Source organism: Labeo rohita, chromosome 13, assembly GCF_022985175.1.
Source record: "Labeo rohita strain BAU-BD-2019 chromosome 13, IGBB_LRoh.1.0, whole genome shotgun sequence".
Classification (NCBI taxonomy): domain Eukaryota; kingdom Metazoa; phylum Chordata; class Actinopteri; order Cypriniformes; family Cyprinidae; genus Labeo; species Labeo rohita.
Window position 1 is genome coordinate 36,447,506 of NC_066881.1, and position 27,794 is coordinate 36,475,299.

Consider the following 27,794-nt stretch of genomic DNA (forward strand, 5'->3'; position numbering starts at 1 on the left):
GATCCGCTAGGGGGCGCCAGCGCGGGTTCGTTATTTTGAACATTAGCACACAGAAGGTAAGAGGAGATTCTGCTCTACAGCACCAGCATTATTAACATCACATTCACGTTTAATGGCTTTATTTACACGCTTTTTAGGTCGAAGCTGTTCTGTGTTGTTGTATGTCCGTGTTTTCGTCGGTTCGTTGGCTCGGTTGAGGGGTTTTCGGCTCGCTTTAGCGCGGTTAGCCGGACTGGCTAATACTGACCCTCGATACCGCACAGATTAATGATTCTCTTTCGTCTGAATGTCATGTTTTGTTTTTGTACCAAAATGCCGACGCGGTTTTGGCGAATCGTCTGTGTTGTTCTGATCGTTTGAGTTGTTTGTGTGGAGAAGTTGTGTTGACAGTGCTAATCATGCTAACAGCACTTGACAGGAGCTTTATTCGCTCTTTAAATATTTGATGTCATTAAAATCAAAGAGTCTCACAGAGCAAATGAGCCTGATTTAGTGCCGTGAATATTCAAGAAGAAACAGACACACGTTTAGTTTGTTCTGCCGTGATTTCCAGTGTCCCAACAAAAAGACCTTAATCATGTAAATAAATAGATTTTATTTTTGAAAACACAAATCCGTGCGTGTGCACAGTCTGTGATCAGCCTGTCTTATGCAGCACATTAAAGCTGTTGAGATGCTGAAATAAAGAGGTTTAACTCCGTTAATGAAATTAAATATCATTGTTTTAACCTGCAGTGACTGATCGTGTGTCTCTATATATAACCTGTCGTTTAAAGGTTAGAGGTCATCCTCTGGATGTGTCTCAAACCTAGTTAGTCACCACCTACCTAGGCAGCAGTGTTGGACATGCTGGTCGTGTTCTCAGAGGTTCCTACTGTCCGATGCTTCATTTGTTGGCAGCTGCTGGTGTTTTGAGACGCGGCCGTGTCATGTGAGACGGTGATGATGGACTGTTGTGTTTCTCTAAATATATTCTGGCATGTGCCTACAGAGATACGATTATATATTTATACTCTGCAGAGCTTCTCAAACCCTGAGCTCTTTCGCTGACACTTTCACGTGTTTGATGAAGGTGTGTGTGATGATCTGCTGCTCACACAAAACATCAGGCCTGCTCGGCGGAATAGTGAAAAATACTGAAAATGTGAATGAAATCTGACATTAGGATGAGTTTGTTTGTTCATCAGATTTGTAGAAATGTGTCATTCCATCACTGTAAATGGGTGCCGTCAGAATGAGAATCCAAACAGCTGATAAAAACATCACAATAATCCACAAGTAATCCACACCACTCCAGTCCATCAGTTCACATCTTGAGAAGACAAAAACTGAAACAAATCATGAAGACATTTTTAACTCAAATACATTGAATCCATAATCCATAATAACACTTCCTCCAGTGAAAAAGTGGTCTGGTCTGAATCAGGAGAGAAATCTGCACACATCAAACACCGTTTACAAGCCAAAACGGCTCTAAACAAATATGTGGCTGGATTTTGATGTGACAGACAACAGAAGATGGATGGAAAAAAGACACAAATTTGCAAGATGTAAACTCAGAATTCAGAGGGAAGGAAAGAAAGTCAAAGACTACAAGAGATCAATAAGAATTTATAGGGAAAAAAGTAAAAAACTACAAGATGTAAACTCAGAATTTAGAAAAAAGTCATAAATTTGCAAGTTGTAAACTCAAAATTTAAGCGGAAAAACATTGCAAATTTGCAAGATATAAACTTAAAATTTAGAAAGGAAAAAGTCCAAAAAGTAATAACTCTTTTTTTAGTGGAGAAAGTGCTATTATGGAGAATATACAATCAATCAATCAAACAAACATAATCATAAACTAAACTGTATGATCAGGACCTGATGGATAAATGCATGAAACAATGATTTGAGTGTAAAATAAAAAAGAAAACCATTTGAGCTGAAAGGATATTAAAGTCAAGTCACATTTATTTCTCTAGGCCTTGTGCTTTTTACAGATTGTGTGTGAATGTTTTAATGGTGAAGAATTCATCGATTATGAAACAGAGCTGTGAATTAAGCTCTACAGAAGACGACAGCGTCATTAATCGGATCTATTCCGTTTATGTTTAGTTCACATCTGATGGTGTCAGTGCAGCCAGTAAAATCAATAATATTTCTGAATATTAAGTGTCTTCTAAACCCCATGACAAGATGCCGGTGACAGATGAGCGACATGCGTCTCTGTGTCAGTCAGTCCGTAGTCGTCTCTGATTGGTTGTTCTGTCTGTGTGTCTGAGTCAGTGTGTGTCTCTGATGGTCGTTGCTCTTCCTCCTCAGCCGGATGGAGCTGTGACGTCTGCGCAGGCGTGATGGTTTAAGGCGCAGCGGTCAGCCGGTGGCCGAGCGTGGGATGTTACGCTGGACGGTGCACCTGGAGGGCGGCCCGCGGAGGGTCAACCACGCGGCGGTGGCGGTCGGGCACAAGGTCTACTCGTTCGGGGGATACTGCTCCGGAGAAGACTACGAGACCCTGAGGCAGATCGACGTGCACGTCTTCAACACGGGTCAGTCTGATAAACCGAACTCGAGCGGTAAACCCGCATGTAAATGTGAGGTGATTCAAATGAGCTCAACACGGTATTCAAATTCAGATGAAAATCATCTGCTTTACAGACTGAGAAACAAAATCAGCAACACATCTGCATTTGTCTCCGGGTTTTCTGGATGATATTAAATTGAATCTGTCTTAAGCTGGCTTTCCGTTCACGGATTTAATTCCAGCGATCAAATGAGTAACTCGAATGCAATGCGAGTCTCGTCTGTCCAATGCGTGATGACTGTGAGCTGGCGTCTCATTCTCTCCGTCTGTCTTCTCAGTGTCTCTGCGCTGGACGAAGCTGCCGCCCGTGCGGACCGGAGGAAGGGAACACGCTCGGGAAGTGCCCTACATGCGCTACGGACACACGGCCGTGCTGGTGGACGAGACCATCTACATCTGGGGCGGCCGGAACGACACCGAGGGCGCGTGTAACGTGCTGTACGCCTTTGACGTCAGTAGGTGTCCGGGATAAAAGCACATGCTTCAGCGGGATGTTGTGGGCAAAAGTCATGAATGGTTTGAGGTTTACCTTCATTATCTTACGTTGTGTTTTAACACTTGTGCTGCTGAAAATCCTTTACGTCGTTTAGTTTTGGCTTTCAAGAAGTGCTTAGGAGTCTCTTTTGGTAGATTATCACTAAATCTTGGATTTAATCTTCTTCTTTTTTAATTAAGCTGTCTTGAGAAATCCATCTTACTGATCTGCTGTACAAGCTGCTTCTGCTGCTGCTGCTTCTTCTTCTGAGCCAAAATTTAGTCAGTGTTTCCTCCTAGAGCTTTAAAACAACAACCGCCAAACTCCGGTCAGACCTTCAGACGGAATCTATTCTAACTGATCCGGCTTATGTTTTTTATTAAAAAACAGACTATCAAAACCACCTAAAATCCCATAGACTCTCATTGAAGGGGTGAAAACCTTTACACAAAGCTTAACAACTCCCTACTGAAAAAACAGCTAAAACCAGCCTAAGCTGAATGGCTGGTTTTAAAGTGGTTTAAAGTGGTTTTGGCCACTTTTTTTTAGATGGTCAGGCTGGGAGACCTGCTGAAAGACCAGCCAAGGTTAAACCAGCTGTTTTCAGCCTAAACCAGCTAAGACTAGACAATGAGCCAAGGCTGGTTTTAGCTGTTTTTTACTGAATCAACTGGTATTAGCTGGTTTAAACATGTTAATCATGCCAGCAACATGCTAATAACATGCTAATTATGCTAGAAGGACATTAGCAGCATGCGATTAACTTGCTAATCATGCTAGAATCATGCTGTTAACATGCTAATCATGCTAAAACATGCTAACAACAGGTTAAATCATGATAGCAACATCAACTTTAACACTTTTACAACTGCTTCAGACTGTCAGGCTAGACTTTCTCAAGCCAACTCATCTAGTTCAACTTGTCTTTCAGTTAGCACAGATTTTTTTCTGGATTTATTTTGGAGCTGATTGATCGCAGACCTCATTGATCTGAGCTCATGCTCCTCAGTTTTTAAGTGACAAAGCATTATTTGTGGATCACTTTGGCAATATTTGCTCAAACATGTACGCTCAGAGGAATGTTCAGTCGATGCAGAACCTGTGCTAATAGAAAACAAGTTGACAAAAATATTGAATCCAATATCTGGTGATAATATATGACCACTTTTTGTAGGCCGGTCAAATGTAAGAAAATCAAAGTGTCCGCTCGTCTGTGATCATGCATGTGCTACACAGTAGGTGACTGTATTCACCTACACACGAAAGACCATAAACCTTCCTTGAGCTAAACCCGGTTTGAGCGAGCGCTGTGTCGTGTTTCCTCAGATCACCACCGATGGTTCACTCCCAAGATCTCCGGGACGGTCCCGGGCGCCAGAGACGGACACTCGGCCTGCGTGCTGGGAAAGGCCATGTACATCTTCGGCGGATACGAGCAGCTGGTGCGTAACTGCAGCGATTCGGCGAGTGTAAACTTCCGTCAGCTAACGAACGTGCGATGAAGCGTCTGACTGTGTTTGTGTTTTCAGGCCGACTGTTTCTCCAATGAGATTCACAAGCTGGACACGAGCAGCATGTGCTGGTCACTAGTGAGCGCCCGGGTGAGTCTCTGAACACTGCTCACAGAAACGTCACAGATCTGTCGCTCTTGTCAAACGACGTGTGCTCACGCGTCATTATCGCTGTTCACACTAGAGCGCTTTGTATTTGAAGACTGTTCGAAAAATGGATTGTTTTTTTAGCCTGTGTGTTGATCTCATATAAGATCTTGGTCTTATATATTTGGGAGATTTTTCTCTTTTTGTCATTCTGTGCTCATAAAAACTTTGCTTTGATGGAGGAAGATCAGAAGTATATAAACACACTTCAATTTCATGTACTTCTATTTATATGGTTGGATGAAAAGACTCATAAGCTTCACTGCTGACCAAGCATTGCTTCCAGTTTGATCTCAGATGAGGGATATTAGATGGTCATATGATTCACTGCTGAGATGCTCAACAGCATGATCTATGTCAGGGCTGGTGAACTCCGGTCCTGGAGAGCCGCAGCCCTGCAGAGTTCAGCTCCAACCCTAATTAAAACTCACCTGCCTGTTGCTTTCTAGTCACCCTTCACACCTTGACTATCTTGTTCAGGTGCGTTTGATTAGGGCTGAAGCAAAACTATGCAGGGCTGTGGCTCTCCAGGACCGACGTTCGCCACCCCTGATCTATGTAGTCAGCCAACTATGTATCGAGACGCACCAATGTGTTTGTGGTCCGCTGTCACTAGATGGCGCCGTGGAGCTTCGTCAGGCCTGGTTCTGTGTGTGTAACAGAGCAGGATGTTATTGACTGTTTGTGAGCAGTGATTCTCACTCAACATCACTGTAATGTCAGCAGACAGAGATGTGATCGTGAGTGTGTGTGTGTGTGTGTTCGCTGTCGTCTGTATCTGACACATGTTGTCTCTTTAGGGCACGCCGGCTCGATGGAGAGACTTCCACTCGGCTACCATCATCGGCACCAAGATGTTTGTGTTCGGAGGGAGAGCGGATCGATTCGGCCCTTTCCACTCCAACAACGAGATCTATTGCAATAAAATCAAAATTTTCGACACGGAGACCAACTGCTGGCTCAACACGCCGACTGCGCAGCTGCTGCCCGAGGGACGCAGGAGCCATTCGGCCTGTGAGCAAACACACACATGAAACACAGACGTCATAAACGGCCGCTGCCGTGAGGTGAAAACTGCACTGAGACCTTAGAATATTTGATGTTTAACAACAGCTTTTCTTTATTTCTCTCTGACAGTTTCTTACAATGGAGAATTGTACATATTCGGGGGTTATAACGCTCGTCTGGATCGACACTTCAACGACCTGTGGAAGTTCAATCCAGGTAATTCTTCTCATTCATAGCTGGTGGTTAAACATGTTTGTCTGTCTCATAATATTCATGTCTTTTTATTGGTTATTTGACGTGATCGGGGTCAATGTGTGTGAATTCTTTCATCCGTTTTCATGGATAAAAGTGCTGTTTTGTCACCTATTCTTTCATTTGATCTCCTCAGTATTGCAGTTATTTATGATTATCAGAGGAGTGTGTTTCATTCATTGTTTTGGAGTGAATGCTCAGTTTTTGTGCGATGTTTCAGTGTCGAGCTCAGGAGAATCACAGACAGATGAGAGTAAAACTAGTAACTAATGGATGAAACCGCACTTCACTCATTTCATTAATCACAGGACAAAAAGTAGATTGTTGTTTGCGTATGCATTCTAATTAAATGTGCATTCATTTGCATACATTTTCAAAACATAAATCTGATCATTGGATAAAGTCAAGTTCAAAACTCTTGTTTGATTTTGTTATTGTATTAGAGTTACAGGTGTTTAGGATATCTTTTTTAATCACTCCATATATCAGAAAACAGGCAGAAAACATTCTCACCATGTTTTTTAAGGAATAAAATGTAGTATAAATTTATGTGAATGAAATATGAACAAACCTTCAGAATAGGGCTGCAACGATTAATCGAACGATGTCGTGAGGCGCGTTTAGTCAATGAAGCCGGTACTTTGATTAGTAGTAAAGCTCCATCACGTGCGTTCAGTACACAGAGCAAGTAATACACAGAGCCGTAAAGCACTGACAAGCTATTCGATTTTGTGCGCGATTTGGCGTAGCTTGTCAGTGCTTTATGGCTCTGTGTATTACTTGCCGCTCCAGCTGAGCGCACGTGATGGAGCTTTACTACTAATCAAAGTACCGGCTTCATTGACTAAACGCGCCTCACGACATCGTTCGATTAATCGTTGCAGCCCTACTTCAGAATATGTAAAACTGAAAAAAAAAATTTTTTTTAAAGACATGGATTGAGATTGAAATCTACAGACCCAAATAGATAAAGTTCAATAAAATAAACACTTAAATGTGTATTGGATGTTTTTCTTTTTCTTGTCATTTGTCTGAATGAAGACATTATATGGAAGCAAAGCAGACTAAAATCTCAAAAATAGACCAGTGCATGAAAAAAGCAGCGGTTGCCGCTAGTGTCTCGCCCTAAACACTTTGATTTAAGTTAAGTAAATTTCTAGTTATTTTTTGTTGAAATGTCTCAGTGTCGCTCTTGCTCAATCATACTGACCAATAGCTGCTTGTTGAGCCGTTTCCATGGCAACCCATTTATGGTGCGTGCACCAGCGTATGAGCGTACCACTTCTCACAGAAGTGCTCTTCACACGCACGGCACGAGCCGAACGACCTCTGAGAGCAACGTTCATGTAAAGTGATGGAGGAATAAGGCAGACGTTTTGTGCTCGTGCTAGCTGGTGGCGCTCGTCACAGCACGACCCATCACAGACGCACAAGCACCGACTGATGCGCTGATGTTTGCATGTGTCTTTATTCGTGTGTTCAGAGGCGTTCTCCTGGAAGAAGGTGGAGCCGAAGGGCAAGGGTCCGTGTCCCAGACGGCGACAGTGCTGCTGTATGGTGGGCGATCGCATCATCCTCTTCGGAGGAACCAGGTGAGCTCCTCGCGTCGCACGCCTCCACGCTTCAGCCTCCGTCTGCGGTGTGCTTTAGCAGTGTCTGAATTCTGATGATGGAAATTTATTGGGAAACAAACTTGCACAAGTGATGCACAGCCATATGACGCTGAGCAGAAAACTACCCTAAAAAAGCCCTGACCCCTAAAACTGCACGATGGGCTGGTTGGCGTCATCAGTCAGAGTCACATTCGTGACAGTGTTTGAGTGCAGCGAATAGATTGGAATGTAACGAGGCATAAAAATGAACTGAAATTCATGTGACCCACTGTAAACTAGAAAACTAAACTAATAGATGTTCAAAACGCTAACTGTGTAAGTTTGTATTTAGTTTATATACTTAGGGTCCTATGAAATCTATTTTACTTTTCCCAAATTCAATTTTTTCTATTTTAATTTTTCTGGGCTCTTTCTTTTTTTAAGGTCAAAGTAGATTTTATTAAGTCGAATTAATTAAAATGATGAGATGTATACAATTTAACATCAATTTATTAGAAGTTTAACAAAAATTACACGAGACACACAGAACATGAACAATTCATATTTAAATAGTCTTTTTGTTTAATATTTAGAGATACTAGTCAATATCGCAATTTGATTTAAGTATAATGAGCTACTTTTGATTAATTCATCCAAACGTACAGATTCCATGACATTCATTATACAGTACATTACATTTTTATGACTGGATTCATAGGGCCCTGTATACTTCAAATTATGTAATAAGTGAAGTTTTGTGTGTCAGGCTGGAAGAACACTTCATTTATCAGAATGCATTAACTGTCGTGAATTACTTTGAATTACAATTAAGTAAACTTCCTGTCATTCCACTTCAACTTCCTGTGTGTTGTGGCCAGTTCAGATGCACACTCGTGACCTGAAAGGCGGTCGATTGTTTGATTCTTCCGTGTGAGACTCGAGCGCGGCGTTTTTATTGTGTCGAAGTGGATGGTTTGTTTTGAGGAGTCTGATGCAAAACTCTGTGCCGAGCCTCACGGTTCTGTGTGTTTGACGTGTTGTGAATAGGAGCTCAGTGCATTCATCCAGCAGACGGTGCTGCGGCCCGGCAGTCAGACTCAAACCCCCGGAGTCCCGGAGCGCATCCTGAACGAGCTTTATATTGAGGAAGCAGCAGATTCCCTTTCGTCCCCAGACTCCGGGTCTCCCTGATACCCCGCTAGCGGTGTAATGAGCTGGCTAACGCAGCTTTATCAGACGCGCTCTTATCGCGGGCGTCCCGCTGGGTCCTGCGGTGAAGCTCAGGCCGTCCTGAGCCGCAGTCGAGCCGATTATCCGTCAGTCTGCTCCACAGCGGCAGATAGATAGCGGCAGATAGGATCGGACGCTCGTCGTTAGACGGCCGCTCAGCCGGTTAAACGCAAGGCATTGTGGGACAGGGATTCTCTCAGCAGAGTGAGAAACTTGAGGAGGTTTCGGCAGCTCGACGCCAGACGACTGCAGGAGTCCAGTGCTTTAAAATGTCTTTAGTGCATGTCAGATTATTTTGTATAGTGCTTTTTACAATATACATTGTTTTGTAAAGCTGAAAATCGTGATGTTCATCTTTCTAATTTTTTCATGCCTTGTAGTCACATTTATCAAGGATGTAGGTTTGATCTTGGCTGGGACGTAACGCCAGACAACAGATGTTTAATTGTTTGATCAAAATTAATTGCTAGGGTCAATTTAGTAGTGTGTGGATATTGGTCATAACAAGTGATGTCCGACTACTTTTCTCCTTAAATATGAAGAGATCAAATCTCTTCATTAGTTCATCCAAATTTCACAAAGAGCGTGTGGATGTAATTATTGTCAGAAATTGAAGTGAGTTCATCTAATCTAATCTTTTAAAATGACTTTTTCTTTTGCTTTAAAAATGTTTTCTTTGGATTGTTCGACTACTCAAAAGAGAATATAGGAAAATATAACTTACATAGTTTGTGTTTCTTGCTAGCTAAACTTCATATACATAAACAAAAATCTGGCTCTAAATCTCTTTTCTTTATTCAGAGTTGATGTAGACAACGATTACATGGAAACTATACAAAGCTCTGTTCATCCTAAAACAGTCAAATCTGCGTCTCTATATTCATCCTAGATGTGTCCTCTTAAAGTGTAAATGTATTACTTTTTTAATAAGCTGGCAACACATCCCTAACCAAAAACATGGTTACTATAGTTTTACCATGGTATTTGCAGTAAAACTGTGGTTACACAAAAAAAAAAAAACACTTGGCAAAATCATGGTTAATTTTTTAAAGGGATTTGTGTTTGTGTACACTTTCTTTCTTTTTTCTTTGACTGGCTTAATGGTGAATGTTTTCTACTGTTTATTAATAATAAAAAAAAAATAAGAAAAAAAATTAGCGAACCCGCACCGAACTTCTGTTCTGAATGAAATGATTCGTGATCCCGCACCAAACTTCTGTTCTGAATGAAATGATTCGTGATCCCGCACCGAACTTCTGTTCTGAATGAAATGATTCGTGATCCCGCACCGAACTTTGCAAAATGATTCAGAGTTTCGAGAAACTCAGTTTCACCCAATACTATACGTGCTTTTTAAAATCATTAGGAAAATTACACAATTACATAAATTACAACAACAGTGGTTATGGACACATATATTTGTTTGCTAGGATTTTAGTAGGGACACGTTACCCCTCATCCCTAATGAATTCTATACCATTGACGTTTATCGGATTAGAGCTGGATGACAATATAGTTGCATTTGTGACATTTTAAACAATCAAGCAGCTGAGATTTGCTATATAGGTCATATCAGTTTACATGAGCTGTGTGACTGTATACAGATAAAGTTGGTGAAATGTACATATGCAACTTTAAAAAAGAGCTGAATGATAATGTAGTTTGATTTTACAAGAAAATTGCAACAAAACGTTTGCCTTTCAGACACAACATTAATGTAAGGAGAAGATTCAAATCAATCATGGGAAATGATTTACTAAGGTCTGCACTGGTCAGTTTACTAGTATTTGTGTTATTAACACTAAACACTGCCAGTAGTGGCTAATTACTCTGCTGTGGGTAGAGCTGGGCGATACGGCCCAAAAATCATCTTGGCATTGTTTCGCTGAATTGTAATATATAGTATATATCTCATTTTCTACATTTTTCTACATGTCTTTCTAACACATGCAAAAAGAAATGATTATAGTATATTATTATTATATGCTACCAATGAAATGTAAGCGCTGCACTGAAAACAGCACATCTCAAACACATTGAACAGCGTCTCTGTCAGAGCATCTGACCGCTGTAAACTATACTGCGTCGCCTTAGAATTATTCTGTCTGCATTCGGAGCACTTTTGAGATATTGAGCTTCAAAGTTTTTGCGTTCCATAGACTTCTGTAGATAAAATAGATTTATAAATTAGATTTTTGTTTTCTAAAAAATGTACACAACTTACAAAAGAAACATGACAAATATGTGAATAACTCAGTTTTGACCAAAATGTCAGACAGACCCTTATAATTCTAAGGTGATGAGCGTTAACTCAAGCTCTTGATATAAAGCGTCTGATGTTAAGGACAAGTTGGACAACTTGCCCCGCGTCCTCCGCTACTGTTCAGATGCGCTTGTATCAAATTACTATATATTGATATAAACAGTATTGGTTCCTGCTCTATTGTTTACAGAGATATATATATATTGTACAATCTCAATGGACCGCCCAGCCCTAGTGGGACGATTGCGTTGGTCATAGTGGAAATGATCTGCATGTTCAGAACTGAACACTCCCATCAGCGCTTTTATAGGATGGGATACCTGTTTAGTAAATCTGCTCCTTTATCTTTAATGGGTTTAAAGTGAGTATCTGAAGTTGGCAGCTGGTGGAAATGCAGAATCCGTGTTTAACGGTGACGGAGCTCAGGGGCCGTGAGTTTGTTTGTGTGTCTGCTCTTAAACTCTTGAAGTGCTCCAGTTAAGCAGGATTATCTGCCGTACGGAGACTAACGTTTGAGAGGAGAGTGCAACACTTTTGCTCATTTATTTGGATTTCCCTCTGGGATCAGAGCAGGATTTCCTCCAGGAGTCATGATTTCCTGCGTCAGACGGCATTAGCGCTGTCGGCCGAGACCGAGCCGGCACTCCTGCCAAAACAATCGCGCAATTAAGACTTAATTCTTCAGTTTAGTTATGTCATGATGGGTTTCTGAAACAGACAGTAGCTGTGCTTCTATTCACACGTTTTTGTGTCCGTTTTGAGATATCGCATAAAAATAGCTGCGTAGAAATGGCATGTAAACATTTACTTTTGTTGCAATGGAAAACAAGACAAAAATAGAAAGAATGTCACTTGTATGTAGTCAGAAGATACAGTAAAATTTATTTCCATATTCTAGTAAAAAATTTTTATTATTAAAATGTGATGAGTTTTTAATCTTTGAAGTGTTTCTAATTCCACTGGTTGTGCTTCCTAGATATTTACATTTGGCGACCGTATTGATGAGCTGTGTTCCCTTCAGTTTTTTCCTTACATTTTCTTAAATTGGTCTTAAATGTACCTTCATAAAACTTGCAGAAATGTGCACAAGTTTCCCAGGTAGTGACAGTTTTGTTTTAAATGTACAAAATTTTTATTTAGTTGAATTTGCCGCAGTGAATGGAAACAGCTGTTGTGATCAGACCGGAATGAAAATGAAGATCTTTCACAGTGACTGTTCAATCAGTGATGAATTTGTGGAAGATGAGCGAGTGTTGTTTGCTGATCTTGTGCGTATCGCTGAATCTTTTGAAGAGTTTGTCCCTGTGTGGGGTCAGAAACCGCTGACCTCTGACCTCAGCGCAGATTCATTCATTCACGCCTCTCATTCGTTAGCCCGGCGGCGTTTCATGTAGCCGACCACGAAATCGCAGGAATTGAGCGTGTGGCACCGTTTAGATGCAGATGAATCGCACGCGTTCGGCCTCGCGGGGCGTGGGAGGAGGAAGATGAACGACGTCTTCTTCAGGCCCCGTGTTCACTTGTTTTTAAAACTGAGAGCTTCTGTGAGAGTGTGTGTGAGAGTGCGTCTGATTTCAAGTCTAATTTCCACACACACACACAGAGTTTGCATGTTAATGATTAACGCAGAGCCCATGTGAAGCGTCGCAGCTCTAATGGAGCTGATTTGCAGCGCTGACCTCTAGAGCGACGGCGAGGTCACGCGCGTTACAGGGATTTATCTGAGGGAAGAGACGAATCGCATCGTGAATCAGACGGCAGACACCTCGCTTGTGTTTTCTTCAGTCGCAGGAAACGGCCGTCAGATTTATAGCGTGCTGATGCTGAGCAGACACCTCCACTGATATTCCTGCTGCCTTTATGATATTTACTTAAACAGAAGGAATTTGTTGAGCGTAAATTTACGGCTTTAGTGAAGCACAATAAAAGTTCTCAGCGCTCCGGCTGTGTTCAGAGGCTCGGAGGTGTCCGGGAAAGCCGTCGGCGCGATCGTCGTTACGCAAACGTGCGATGCTCTTCGTCAGGCGTCGGCGTCGGCGCTCGTTCTCGCGCTGCGGGAAACGCGAGCCCGGATGTGTCCGGTTGAGCTTCGCTCTCACCGTTTGTGTTAGAATGAGAGAAAAGATCAGCAGATCTCACAAAGTCACGCCAGACAATCATCACGTGTGATCACACACTTCACCATGATTCTCCTTCGCTGTCCAATAACAAAACAGAAGAAAAGTCTGTTGAGCACAGCTCATATTTACCTAAACTTCAGTCAACATTAAGAGATCTAAAGATCGTTTCTACATCCATTGTAAACCAAAATGTTGAATAGCACTGCTTGTTTTTTGCTGTTTTTTTGTGAGTGTAGTTGAGACGTCTAGAAATACCCAGAATCCACCTGCCCTCTGATTTTAGTCAGTGAAACACTTGTCATGATTCATCATCATAAATGCGTGTTAGTGTGTGCACTGATCAGGTGTGTGTGTGTGTGATTTGTGTTTTTTATCATCATATTATAGTGTAATGTTGATAGTGAAAGCTGTGTGTGTATGTGTGTGTGTGTGTGTGTGTGTGTGTGTTAGTGGCCACTTACAGCAGAATAAACAGGCCTGCTGGGCCGAAGAGAGGCGTGAAATTCAGCCACTGCTCTGATTTATGAGCTGCAGGAGAACCCCCGTCTCACCTGACGCAACCCGACACTCACACACACACACTCACACACACACACACACACACTTACTCACGCTTTATTTAGTGGTTTATTAACCAATTAGCTCTTACAATCACAGCAGTAATTACAAACCTTTAGCAATGATGGTCCTGACGTGGTGAGAAGTGGATATGGATAGTTCATCCAAACATGATCATTCAGATGATCAAAAATGATCAGTGAATCGTTCTGTCATCATTTATTCCCCTTGTGTCTTTCAAACCTGTTTTCTTCTGTAAAAGACGACATTTTTAGTGTTTTTTTTGTTCATATAATGGAAGTCTAATGTTGCTTGGACGGAGAAAGAAAATCACACAGGTTTGAACAAAATGAGGGGAGTAAATGATTCATTCAGATCTTAGATCCATTCAGGCATTCTGGATCCTGGTCAGCTCAGTGTAGGTGTAACGCAAATTACGTAATCAGATTACTTTTTTCAAGTAACTAGTAATGTGTTACTTTTAAATTTACAAGAAAATATCGGAGTTACTTTTTCAAATTATTAAATCAAGTTACTTTGTTTTTTTCCATGTGTTGATCGACAGCTCTCCTGTCCCCATGTTGAGAGAAATCATAAACAAGTGCAGAGACGGAGACTCTTCCTTCAGTCTGAGGATTATTCATTTCACTTTTGGTGTGAAAGGGGCTTTACAGTTGCCGATAATTTAAGTTCTGAGTTTTTTGTTATTAAAAATAAGTGCGCAAGCCCAGCCCAGGTATCAAAAAATAACACAAAAGTAACGTGTAACATTATTTTCCTATAAAAAGTCACTAAATAACGACGCAATAAGTTACTTTATTTATGGAGTAACACAATATTGTGATGCATTACTTTTAGAAGTAACTTTCCCCAACACTGGATCAGCTGATTTGGAGTAATTCAATTTAATCATATATTGGTCCAAATGTTTAAGTATTTTTAAGTGTCATAAAAGTGTGTTTCCTTAAAAAACATCTTTATTTGTCTTTATATGTGACCCTAGACCACAAAACCAGCCATAAGAGTCCATTTTTTGAAACGGAGATTAAATACATAATCTGAAAGCTGAATAAATAAGATTCCCATTGATGTACGGTTTGTTAGGATGAGACAATATTTGGCTGAAATACAGCTATGGAAAATCTGGAATCTGAGGGTGTAAAAAATCTAAATATTGAGAAAATCACCTTTAAAGTTGTCCAAATGAAGTTCTTAGCAATGCATATTGTATGCTAATCAAAATTAAGTTTATATATATTTACGGTAGGAAGTTTACAAAATATCTTCTTGGAACATGATCTTTACTTAATATCCTAATGATTTTTGCCATTAAAAGAAAAATCGATCAGTCAGTGTATTGTTGGCTATTGCTGCAGGTATTCCCGGTCTTGTGCTCGGGGTCAGATGTCTGCTGTCCGTGTGAGCGGCTGATGCGGTGCGATGCGGCGAGGTCACGTGAGTCAGCTGATGTCATTGTTGATGTCGAACTCGTGCCGCGTTGGCCGCCTCGTCTGTGCTCCCTAGTCCAGAGACGGGGACGGGCGCCGGATGTAAACAGGAGCGTGACAGATTGGCATGCTGGGATAGCGCGTGGGACGACAGCTTGTATTGGTGATGAGCCGCCTCTGTTCTGTTTGTTTGTTTTGGTTGAGTGTGTTTGAGGATTTATTTCGGCGTCGTTCACTCGCTCGTCTCACAGCGGCGTGCCGCTTCCGTGCCTTTCTCGCTTTAATATCCGGTCGTGATGTCACTTCCTCTGTGTGATGGTTTAGGCCTATCAGAAGCTGATCACTGATTCGCCAGCGGCTCTGATGCTGTTCTCATACAGCGCTGTGAGTGTGAGAGAAGAGCTTGATGTCATTGTGTGAGTGACAGTGTTCGGAAAGGAAAGAACTCTTCTAGAATGCAGGTGAAACGACTCTGTGATGCAGTGAAGATGAAAGTGGCCGTAATAATAGAACTGCGTCCTGCCGTGTCAAGAGCGTTTCAGTCAGAAATGATTTCCTCTGACGGAACTGCGTAAAAACAGCACTTCAGATATCTCTCCGTGTGATTGCTCACTCAGAGCTCTGCTCACCGACAGTTGAGACGTCATCAACAGGAAGTCAGTCCTACAGTAAAAATGTATTAAGTTGAAGTATGAATCACATGCTTTATTTATCTTTTCATTCAGAAGTGAGCATTTTTACACAACAGAATCATGATTGAGTTTCCCATCAGCCTCCTGCATCTCTGAGCGACCTGCCGTCCAATTCCAGCGTGTGTGATTCACTACACTACACACACACACACTCATAAAGAAACACACACACATATGTGTATATACAAACTCAAACACACACGCACACTCTCTCTCTCGCGTTTGACACTAATATTAGTTAAAGTCGTTCAAAGCAATGAATGTTAATAGCGTCATCAAACAGAAATAAGGAGTGTGCGTGTGTGTGTGTTTTTGTGCCTCCTGCAGTGTGTGTTTGTAGACAGCTCTAGTCAGTCGTACAGAGTTTCAGCTTAAATCGTCGCTGGCTAGACGAAATGCACTTAAGACGATCTGCAGACGCTCTCACGCGTCTCAGCATCATGTGACAGACATCCTCAGAGTGATCCATCGATTCTGAGCCGCCCGTCACGTTCAGATCGTCTTCATTGCTCCCCTGTGAATGTGAAGTGTGTTCTGTGTTGACGATATGCCAGTGTTATGATTCTCCATGATGAATGTGTGACTGACATTCACCTGTTCAGCGTTCGGCCGCTTAACACACTTACTCCTGTTCTGAGTTTTTAATGCTGCTCAAGTCAAGTCACATTTATATCTGTAGCACTTTGTACAATATAGATTGTTTCAAAGCAGCTTCAGGAAATGAACAGGAAAATATCAGAATCAGTGATGTAAACGTTTATCATATATGAGACAAATGTGACTGTAACACAGCTGTAAAGTTTATTGGTTTGATGGTGTCATCGCAGTCATATCAATAATATTACTGAATATTAAGTGTATTTTAAACCCCAACTAATTAAACCAAAGCTGATGGTGGCAAGGAACACAGACATGGAGAAGAAACCTTGGGAGAAACCAGACTAAACCAGGCAAATGAAAGGAGTAACAACCACGTTCCACATGCAGAATCGCTCCTGAGAAAATAGCTCCTTGAAAATAGCAATATGTCTGAGGAGGTACTTGAAACGTGCTTGACTTATTGAAAGACAATGTATCTATGAAATAAGTGTTTCATTTTGTCAATAAGCACATATCTCTTCTCACAAAGTTCACACGATTCAAAAAATATCATACTTTTTTTTTTTTTTTTGGTTTATTTCAGTTAATGTCAGAAAACAATCGAGCTAAGCCAGTAGTAGTTCTGACAGCGTCGTGTAAACATGACTGAAGACGCAAAAAGAGGAACAGATGAACCCAATCAATTGAGTCACTTATACTGGAACCGCTCAGAATGATTCAAACTCGTGACTTCAGTCGTTCATTTCGATCGATTCACTAGCAAAAGAAACAGATCAAATTAAAAGAGCCATTCATTCTCAAATTTCAACATCGCTTGTAACGATTTTAAAAACCAAGTAGTGTTGAGTGAAACGGAGTCACAAAATGATTCACTGGTTTGAAGTGCTCCAGTCAGATCGTGTATCGCAAATCATTAGTTTCAGATCGGCACTTCAAATCACGAATCGCGAATCATTTGATTTAGATCAGAATGGGTTTCGTGAATCATTTTACAAATTGAATGATTCAAATCAAATGACTCGTAATATGCAATTTGAAGTTCTGAGTCCTGATCGGTTCAAGTCCTGATCTGAAATGATGGTTCGCAAATCATTTGTTTTCATATCAGGATTTTGGAGTGACTTTGCAAATCTTTTGGATTTTTTTTTCCTTAAACAGTAGAAAACATCAAACCATTAAGGCAATACAGTTAAAAACAAAGCAAAGAAAAAAGAAAGAACATATTCACAAATACAAATTCCTTAAGATTCCTTAAGAATTAACTGTGATTTTACTATAGCAAAAGTGTAGAATACTTTGTAATACTTTTTTATTAGTATATATATGTTATTTATTTCTCTTTTTTTTTAGAATTTGAAATAGAAGATATTGTTCGATAAGTGAGATTTGTGATTGAAGTCCTTGAAAAACAAAACACGATAAATCTGCACGAACCCTGATGATAATAACGTAACAGAACTCAACGAGTGTTTGTGTGGTGTGGAGCTGCTCTCTACTAGTCTCAATCTGAACTGCAGACAAACGTCTGTGTTTTTCACACTCAGTGGATCTGTCATAATATCGTTTCTCGTCTGGGTCGGTTGAGAGCGTAACCCAGTCCGTCGATCCAAAACTCACTTTCTGCGTTCCGTACAAAAGCCAGTCGCCTCGGAGGCCCCAAACATCCGTTGTTTTCCCAGTTCCCTTGTTTACTGGCGAGAGATAAGGGCATTTCTCCGATAATTTGTGCTGATTTTTGTTTTCACACGGGCTCAGCGCTTGACCGATATCAGCTGGATTGGGCTCTGTTTCTGCTGCGTCTATATTTAAACCCAGACTCCATCAGCCTCATTATCCGCCGCTGAGCGTCTCTCATACGTTATTAACTGTTGCTTAAACCCGCTCTCCGATGGCCGACCTGAGACTGAGATCCAGCTCGACTCGATCTCGTGATCTCTAGATGTGGACCGGCTTCCACACGGATCACTGTAGGGTCTTATTTGACCCGTCGCTCAGGTTCTTCTCCACTGAATATTTCTATTGGCTGTTTAGCATTGATGTTTTCTACCAACAAGGCATCGTAATGCATCTGTGCTCCGCAGATAAGCCACTCCACAGGAAGTCATAGCGCACGATGAGTTCCTGACCGTCGGTGAGCTCTCGGCACTCCGGCTCATCGGGAAAAAGGAAGAGGAAATGCAATGCACATTAGTTCCCTGTCAGAACCAGGACGCGAGGAGCGCATTAACGTGTGTGTGTGTGTGTGTGAGATCCTGCTGTGAAGGAAGTTTGAAGGTTTCTGTGGAGAAACTGTGTCTCCCTCTCGGTGGGTTCGGACGGGCAAACAAATCAAACGGGGGGCTTTCATTTCTTCATTAGTGACCTTTTAAGAAGGTGACGCTCAGGCTAATGAGGTGATTGTAGCCAGAGAAGCTTTAGAGGATTCCAGTGACATTCCCAGTGGTGTTACGTCCAACAGTGAGTGTGTTTTCATAGTGCAGCGGGGGAGTGTGTGTGTGTGTGTGTGTGTGTGTGTGTGTGAAGGGGGAGGAACCTCCTCAATGATACTCGGCTGATCATGTAACACAAATGAGCCGTCAAACACCAGGAAACCTCATAAACTCACAATACACTTTCACGCCGTCCAGCGCTCTGGTCACATCAGCTGTCTCACCACTGACCCGTCTGTCTGTCTGTGTTTCTCTCTGTCTGTCTGTGAGGGTTCAGAGCGGATCAGAGCCGCTCACTGTCTTTATCATCCGGCTGCTGTCAGTCTGTGATCATTCACTCATCTCTGCTACTGCAAACCAGCAGAACTCAACATACCGAGACTGAATCTGAAACTAGAGTCACACTTATTTCTGTAGCGCTTTATACAATACAGATGGATTCAAAGCAGCTTCACAGAGATAAACAGGAAAATAAATGTGTGAATCAAACACATTTGTAGAAATGTGTCACTGTCTCACTAATGGATCCTCTGCAGTGAATGGGTGCCGTCCAAACAGCTGATAAAAACATCGCAATAATCCACAAGTAATCCACACCACTCCAGTCCATCTTGAGAAGACAAAAGCTGACAAAAAAAAAATCCATCATGAAGACATTAAGTCAAATACGAGTCCATAATCCATAATAACGCTTCCTCCAGTGAAAAAGTGGTCTGGTCTGAATCAGGAGGGAAATCTGCACAGATCAAGCACCGTTTACAAGCCAGAACGGCTCTAAACAAATATGTGGCTGGATTTTGATGTGAGAGACAACAGGAGATGGACGTTTTCACTGGAGGAAGTGTTATTATGGATTAGGTGTTTTGTATTGATTTTGTGTTCGATGTTGTTTTATGAATGAAGCACAGGGAAATCTGTGAATGAGTCGTCCTGAAGTGAGTGTTCTGCTCTTCTCTGATGCTCTTGTGTCTCTTCGTGTGTCTGTGGTTTGTATTTGTTTTGTGGTGGCGGTTCTCCGGGTTCATAGGCCACGTTTCATTAACTCCGAGCGGCGCGCTGCCGACGAAGGTAAATAAATAGGAGCGTGCGTACGTTAATGTAACGGCCCGCGGGTCTGATAAAGGTCTCGGCGTAATCCGGGTTGGCTGACCTCCCGGTGGGTCGGGGGTGTAATGAGTTCCACAGCTGGCCTCCCGGGACCCCGAACCGCTCTGATTCCCTTTAAACCGCCGACCTGTTTGTTTAAGCAAGATCAGGAACGTTAAATCCCAACGACGTCCTGCACTCAGAGGCGAAGGAGATACCGGAGCGCGGCCGCCGTTCTGGACGGGTCTCCAGATGCCCGTGATGATGATGATGATGGTGTTGGTGTTCAGTGCAGGTGTGTCAGCAGGAAGCAGATGTTTGTGTGAGATATTCCAGCGTTTCCTGTAGGTCCCGTGTGTGTTTGTCTCTGATAAGGTGTGTGTGAGTTTTACAGCTTCCTCTTTTAGCAATATTGTAACATGAGAAGAAAAGAGTGGTCATGTTTTTCTACTGCCTAAAGATCTGAGCAGGAGACTGAAAAGTTGTGTGTTCAAACTCAGATAGTGTTTACTGATGAACTTTAACCAGCAGGAGAACTGAAGAAACATCTGCATGTTCATTCCATCATCAGAGTTCCTACACAGAACGGAAACGTATGGAATTCGATGGTAGTGATTTCCAGGTGTGATCATATGATGATAACATTTTATTGTAAGACAAAAATTGTCACAATCTCATGTAGCGAGATACTAAATTTCACAACAGACCCTACATTCAAAAAAAAAAAAAAAAAAGTGTTTCCTGTTAGTGGCGTTTTGTACCTCCAATTAGATGGTAAAAGTACAAATATATTGTGTAGCACAATTCAGGTCAGAAACTATATTATTAGCCTTAAGAGATTCTTATGTTTAGATCATTAAGAAGTTCATTTCAAGAAGCTGCCTTACGATCTCTGATCACAGTTTTTATTTGGTTCAACAGCTTGTTTTTAACATAACAGCATGGAAAATAGAAGTCAAGTCACATTTATATAGAGATTTACATTAACAAACAGGAAGTGAATAGAATCAATGATGCAAATTGAATTTAGCTGTAGCAAGACAGCATTATAGCATTATTCAGCTCAGCTCAACAATAAGCAGGAAACAGTTTGTTTCAGGGTTTGTACAAGGGGCTTAAAGTACTTGAAATTGACTTTTTGAAATTTAAAACCTAGAAAACCCTTGAAAATAGCAGAGGTACTTGAAAAGTGCTTGAATTATTAAAAGATGGTGTATCTATGAAATAAGTGCTTAATTTTGTCAATAAGCGCATATCTTCTTCACACAAAATTCACTTAATGAAAAAACATGACTTTTGTGCTTATTTCAGTTAATGTCAGAAAACAATTGAGCTAATCAAGTAGTAGTTCTGACAGCGTCGTGTAAACATGACTGAAGATGTGAAAAGAGGAGCAGTTGAACCAAATCAATTGAGTCATTTACGCTGGTACCGCTATGATTGATTCTGACTCGTGGCTTCGATCATTCAATTCAAGCAATTCACTAGCAAAAACCAGATCAAATTAAATCATTCATTTTTGAATTTCAACATCACTTGTAACGGTTTTAAAAAGCACATAGTGTTGGGTAAAACTAAGTTTTTCGAGACTCTGAATCAGTTAAACCACTAAGTTGGTTTAACTGAGCAAAATGATTCACTGTTTTAAAGTGCTCCAATCGGATCACGTATCACGAATCATTTGTTTCAGATCGGGACTTCAAATCACATATCGCAAATCATTGGATTTAGATTGGAATGGGTTAGTGAATCATTTTGTGAATTGAATGATTCATATTGAATGATTCAAATTGAATAATTCACAATACACAATTTTAAGTACTGATCTAAATCAAATGATCTGCGATACGCAACGTAAGTCAAATGAATCGCAATCCATGCTCCAAGAGTCCCGATCTAAAATGATGGTTTCGCGAATCTTTATTCAGATCGGGACTTTAGAGCGTGGATCCCAAATCATTTGATTCAGGTCGGGACTTCGTTGTGGATTTGCCAATCATTTGTTTCATATCAGGATTTCGGAGCGGGTTTTTTTTTTTTCTGGTGACTTTTTTTTTTTTTTTTTTTTTTAAGAAAAAGTAGAAAACTTCACACCATTAAGGCAGTACAGTTCTAAAAACAAAACAAAGAAAAAAGAAAGAAAGAAAATGAAGTGTGGTTTTACTATAGTAAAAGTGTAGAAATAAATTAGCCATGCAGTCAGAGTGTTTTCATGGCGTTTGATGAAGCAGCGTTATGGACTGTTCTTTTGTGTTTCAGTCCGTGTCCGGAGCAGGGGATGGGCGACGAGTTCAACCTCATGGACCATTCGGACCTGTACATCCTGGACTTCAGTGAGTCTGTCTGTCTGTCTCTGTCTCTGTCTCTCAGTGTGAGTTTCATTATCTCAGTAAATGCTCATAGTCAGTAGTTGTGTAGTTGGCGTCATTAAAATGGTTTCGTGTGACTGTGGATTGACCCAAACCCTTTACTAAAATAAGAACAGCATGACATGACAAATCAAAAGGAATACAGGGGCCTTTATTTTTTCCCCAAATTCTGCTTTATATATTTTTTTTTCTTTCTTTTTTTTTTTTTTTTTTTTTGAATAAATAAGATTGTATTAATCAAAAAATCAAGTCTAATTAACAAGTTTATACATAGTTTAACAAAAATGACATATTTAGGGCCATATGTAGTAGGTTATTTTTCCTAAATTCTGTGTCTTCCATATTAATTTTTCTGGATTCCAGTTCAGTGCTGTTATTGAATTTAATTGAAGGAATTTATTAAACTGAAGTAAATCATAATCAAAAAGCAGGTCTGATCAATTGAATCTTCAAGAACAATTTTACAGTAGTGTGTGCATTTACACAGCAATTCACCATTTGATCAAGTGCACAGCCCTACTCTTTATTTATTCATCCGGCGTTTGCCAAATTCCATGACATTCCGTGTTACACAGTGAATTATATTTTTAGGACAGGATTCTGTAGGTCTCCAGCAGTGAGTTTGGTCAGTGGTACGGGTGAGTACGCAGATCCCCGAGGGCCGAGGCGTCTCTCTCTCTCTCGCGCTCTCTGAGGCAGACGGGCACGGCGAGGTGCATCCGGCACCAAATAAAGGCACTTCCTTTGGCAGCGCGTCCAGAGCAGCTCCGCAGGAGCGGGTGAAAAATAGAGCGGGGAAGCATCGCAGACGTGCGGCTCTGGCATCACCTTCAGCTCCTGCGGCCGTCAGGACTCACACGTGAGCGCCAGAGGAAGCCCATGTATGGCTGTCCGCTCGCACGCCGCCGGCCTGACGACCGCTCATCCTGATCGACGGCGTACTGTCTGTCCACCTTATTTTTCAACGCAGACGTGAGCCGTTTTCTGTGAATGTGCGAGACTTCATGTTCATCGGTCAAGTCACTTCTATTTATATAGTGATTTTAACAATACAGATTGTGTCAAAGCAGCTTTACATAGGAAAATAATAATAGGTAAATTATACTGGTTAATAAAAGGAAAATACATTACCGGCTGTAGGGAAATAACGAGAAGAATAACAAAGTACAGTTAAACTGTTTGCGCTACAAACCCGCGTGTTTATAGTTACAATAATACATTAAAATAATAAGGTAAGACACATCAGTTTGCAGTATCAAGCAGCAAAGCGAGCTCTTTTGTACAGTTAAAAATAGCTGGAAGCGAAGGACACCGGAAGCCAGACACATTCGATTGACAAACGGCCGCACCCGCTCTTATGGGAAAATAAAGTGGATAAGTAGAAGTGAGATTAAAGTACTTGTGTTTATGCATTACTGAGCTCATGTTGCTGTGTTTTTTAGGTCCTAATCTGAAGACTTTATGCAAGCTAGCAGTTATTCAGTACAGTCTGGAGCAGTCGGGACTCCCTCATGACATCAGGTGAGAGTCAGAACCTCCACAATCAAGCACTGACCACAACACGTACATTCAGCCTTCATATGTGAATAGAGTCGCACCAGCTTCACAACAACACACACACTAGTGAATGAGTGTGAAACCAGAGACAGCGATAACAATCTGCACCTCAACCCTTGACCCTCATCAGCTCTGGCCTCTTGTCAGCAGCTCACAGCTTTACTGATCAGGTTACACACACACACACACACACACACACACACACACACTCGTGATGGAGGGAGAGAGTGAAGCCATGTTAATACTCCACAGCCGCAACAGAGCCCAATAATTCAACCAATTAGTGCAAAGAATTATCGCGCTCACCAAAGACAAAATACATCGCACAGATTCAGTCCAAACACCAGCAGATGTGCTCACACACACACACACACACACACACACACATTAAACACACTCACTTCCACTCACATGCACAAAGACTCACACACCATTTGAAGAGTTCAGATGCAAAAGCCTCTAAGTCCATCTGACGTTCTTCTTTAAAATGAGCATTTCTTTCTGGCTACTTTGTATGGTTTCTGTGTAAGTGCTGGTGCTTCTGATTGGGCTGAGGCTGAAATTGAGTGAGTTTGCAGTAAAAGTATTTGATGGATGTATAATATGTGTCAGGAGCATTCACTCACTATCATTATCTCACTTTTGACCAAGATGGCTTTTAGCTGGTTTTGCATCTGAACTCTTCATATACTGATTTACACCAAACATCCTTATTATTAGTATTTTAATATTCGTCAGTTTGTTGGAGCTGCGCTCCTGTACGTGTGTGTTAATGTGTGTATGTGTTTAAGGGTGTGATGATGACATTTTCATAACTTTTTTTTTTTTTTTTTGAAGGCACAAACATTCTCACGTTCTTTATAGTCAGAACAATCAAACAGTTCATGGAAACGGTTATCAAGTGTAAACTGACAAACGAGCCACATTTAAAGACAGGGATTCTACAGATATGAACAAGTGAAATTTAAGACTTTTTAAGACCTTTTTAATACCACCTTGTGTGAAATTTAAGACCTAAACCTGTAATGGAAATACACATCATATTACATACATATAAGTAATATTTAATGTGCTTAATGTAAAAAGATGATATTTATTACTATGATATACAGTGAATCTTTCATATCAGCAGAAAATATTCCACACAAAATATCCCCACAAAAGTACCACATCACTGAGATTTTTGGTGGTGTTTTATTACAATTTACAATTATAATTTATTCTGAAAGAAAATTTTCATCAATGTTCTATCAGCTATTACATACTTAAATCTGCATATTTTTTTACCTTTCTAAAGGCCTTTTTTTTTTTTTTACTTTTTAAATGTATGCATCACATTTCATGTCAAATTATTACAATTTATCAGTAAATTCTATAGGGCTGTTACAAGTTAGATTCAATAAGTTACACTGCAAAATCACATCTGGAATAAATAATGTTATGAGATTCATGTTTTCATGTTTTACTGGTGGACACCCTGTTAAGATGTCAGAAGTCTCAGGCATCTGGAAGATGTGTTCATCAGTCCAGTGTTATGCAAGAGTTTGTCAGTGACTCTCAACCTCTGCAGGTCTGAGTCAAGAACACGCGCTGGTGTGTTTTGAACGTTTTTTTGTGCGTTTTACTGAGCGCTGTGAAGCGTGTTTGGAGGAGACGCACGGTCTGATGCTGATGGAGAATACAAATGGTGAAGTGGCGTCTTATCTTAATGAGTCTAATGAAGGGCCGGCGCACATCCGCCCTCCTGCGGGGCAGCAGCATCACGTGTGTGTGTGTGTGTGCTCGGTGTGATTTATCTCCTTTACCGGTTTGAGCAGTGATCTGACGTCCTGCCGCTCTGACTGATAGTCTGAAGGGCTTCTGGGATCTCCTGATAAAGCCGTGTGTTTCTCTGTGTTGTTCTTCAGGTGGGAGCTGACGGCCATGACCACCAACAGCAACATCAGCCGGCCCATATTCTCCTCCCACGGATGACGGCGCGCCAGAACCTTCTCCAGAACTCTGTCAGGACGTCCCGCTCCACAGCTGATTTATTTAAACCCGTTTGGACCCGGAATGAAGTTTCTCGATCGGAAAGGCCTTTCCCGGCGGGGCTTCGGTGCGCGCGAGCTGTGATTTTTGCCGTCGTCGAACTTGATTCCCGCTGAGGAAACACTGACCTTTGCGCTCTTAAATCAGTCCAATTATTCATCAGTGTTAGTGTTTTCATGGGGTTTTGGAGTGAAATGAAGATCATTTATCCTGTAATTTGTCATCTCTCTCTGCTCGTGTGTTCGGATGGCTCCGTCGGGTTTATATGCAAGACTTTGGTTGTGGTTCCGTGCTCTTACGTACCGAGGGCAGACGAGAGGAGACGGAACTCGTCGGACCTGTGTTGAGTTCCTCTTCTTTTAACTGGATTGGTTTTCTGTTTACCCACAATGCTTCTGACAATAAAACTTGACTCAACAATCAGTAGAAACCTAAATATTCCCTCCGCATGCGTGCGTCCTGTTATATCGCGTTCAGCAGATCTGAACACTCTAAACGATGCTGTAAAGTTTTCAGAAAAGATTAGATTTTGTTTTGTCATTTACAGAGAGTCTTTAACGTCGGTGCAAATCGGCGCCGATCAAATAAACTGCCTCTGGTGTCTCCTGCGAACGGGGCCGAATCTCTCGCCGGCGTTCATGTTGAATTTCTCCAGCTTCACATCTTTCACGCACAGTCTGGCTTTCCAGAGACATCTTAACAATCAGATCCATTACTGCTGTTTCTAAACATCCCTTTATATTTCATCTGAATCTTTACTGATCTGCAGAATATTGATATTATTTATAGATATTGATCCTGATGGTGCCAAAGCTGCAGGTGAAGCACAGATACCGAAGCTCCTGCGGATCAGCGTTCGATCGTCGGGTGCCTGATGAACTTGTTCAGAACATCAGAAGGTCTGGAATCGAAGTGCTTAAAGTCTTCTGGGTTTTGCAGGCTTCTGGTCTGACCAGATTTGAAGTGTTTTATTAGAGATTTTATTGATTGTGTCTGAATATCTGACTATAAACTGTCATAATGAATGTCGTGCAGACGGAGCGCAACAGAGAATTCAACCGTCCTCAGTTGTTTCCCCACATCTGAAACAGGGATTTGATGAAAGTGACTCAAAACGGCCTCAAAATGAAACGAGATGAAGCTCGAGTGCGCTTTGTCATTGCGTGAATCGAATGCGTTTTCGTATCGATCTGTCGCTCGTACAGACGGACGCTCAGGGGAGTAAAGCGCTGCTGGTTTAGTGACGCGCCGCTTGAAACACGGACATCACGGTCTAACAGGCATGTTTTATATGTAGTGAACGAGAGGAAGACACTATTCTTTATGTTCTGACTGGCCGATTTACTTCTCTAGCGTAAATGCTGGGATTTGGAGTCTTTTTTTAATCGTGTCGGCTGTTGGTGTGTGAAGGAACGTTTGGAAACCACACTGAGCTTCAAACGTAATTCCTGGATGTTGGATGAATCCTTTCCGCAAATTATGACTCGATCTATATTGTAAACGGGTTTTTAGTGGGATCTTGAATTTCCTAAATAATAAAACTGATGATAATTTTGCTTATTGTCTGCTTAAATATACAGTGTGAAGTGTTGGAGTGTGTGTGTTTGAGATATAAAAAGCACACTGGGAGTTGTTTTCCTGTAACACCTACACATTTGAGCACAATTTTGAGAAGATGTGATTAAATAAAAGAATATTTTTAAATGAACATTTATTTCTCCAGAATCAAACCCGTTGCTTTATTAATCCACAGCTTTAGACATCAGTTTGGCCTCTTTTTAATGTCATTCTGATTAAAGATGAACATTTACTTGAAGCCTTTATGTACTGTATGATGCATTAAACAGATATTCATAATGT

The 27,794-nt window shown here is 41.2% G+C and overlaps 1 protein-coding gene across 1 annotated transcript; it reads left to right on the top strand.

The window, feature by feature from the left end:
* On the top strand, positions 1-27,490 carry klhdc3 (kelch domain containing 3). Its single transcript, XM_051126795.1, has 11 exons — positions 1-56; positions 2,305-2,531; positions 2,845-3,021; positions 4,368-4,483; positions 4,571-4,642; positions 5,500-5,713; positions 5,837-5,923; positions 7,443-7,551; positions 22,237-22,310; positions 23,789-23,867; positions 25,811-27,490. Exons 2-11 carry the CDS (start codon positions 2,378-2,380, stop codon positions 25,875-25,877), a joined length of 1,149 nt encoding a protein of 382 aa, XP_050982752.1. The 5' UTR covers positions 1-56; positions 2,305-2,377; the 3' UTR covers positions 25,878-27,490.
* Positions 27,491-27,794: the final 304 nt, after the last annotated feature.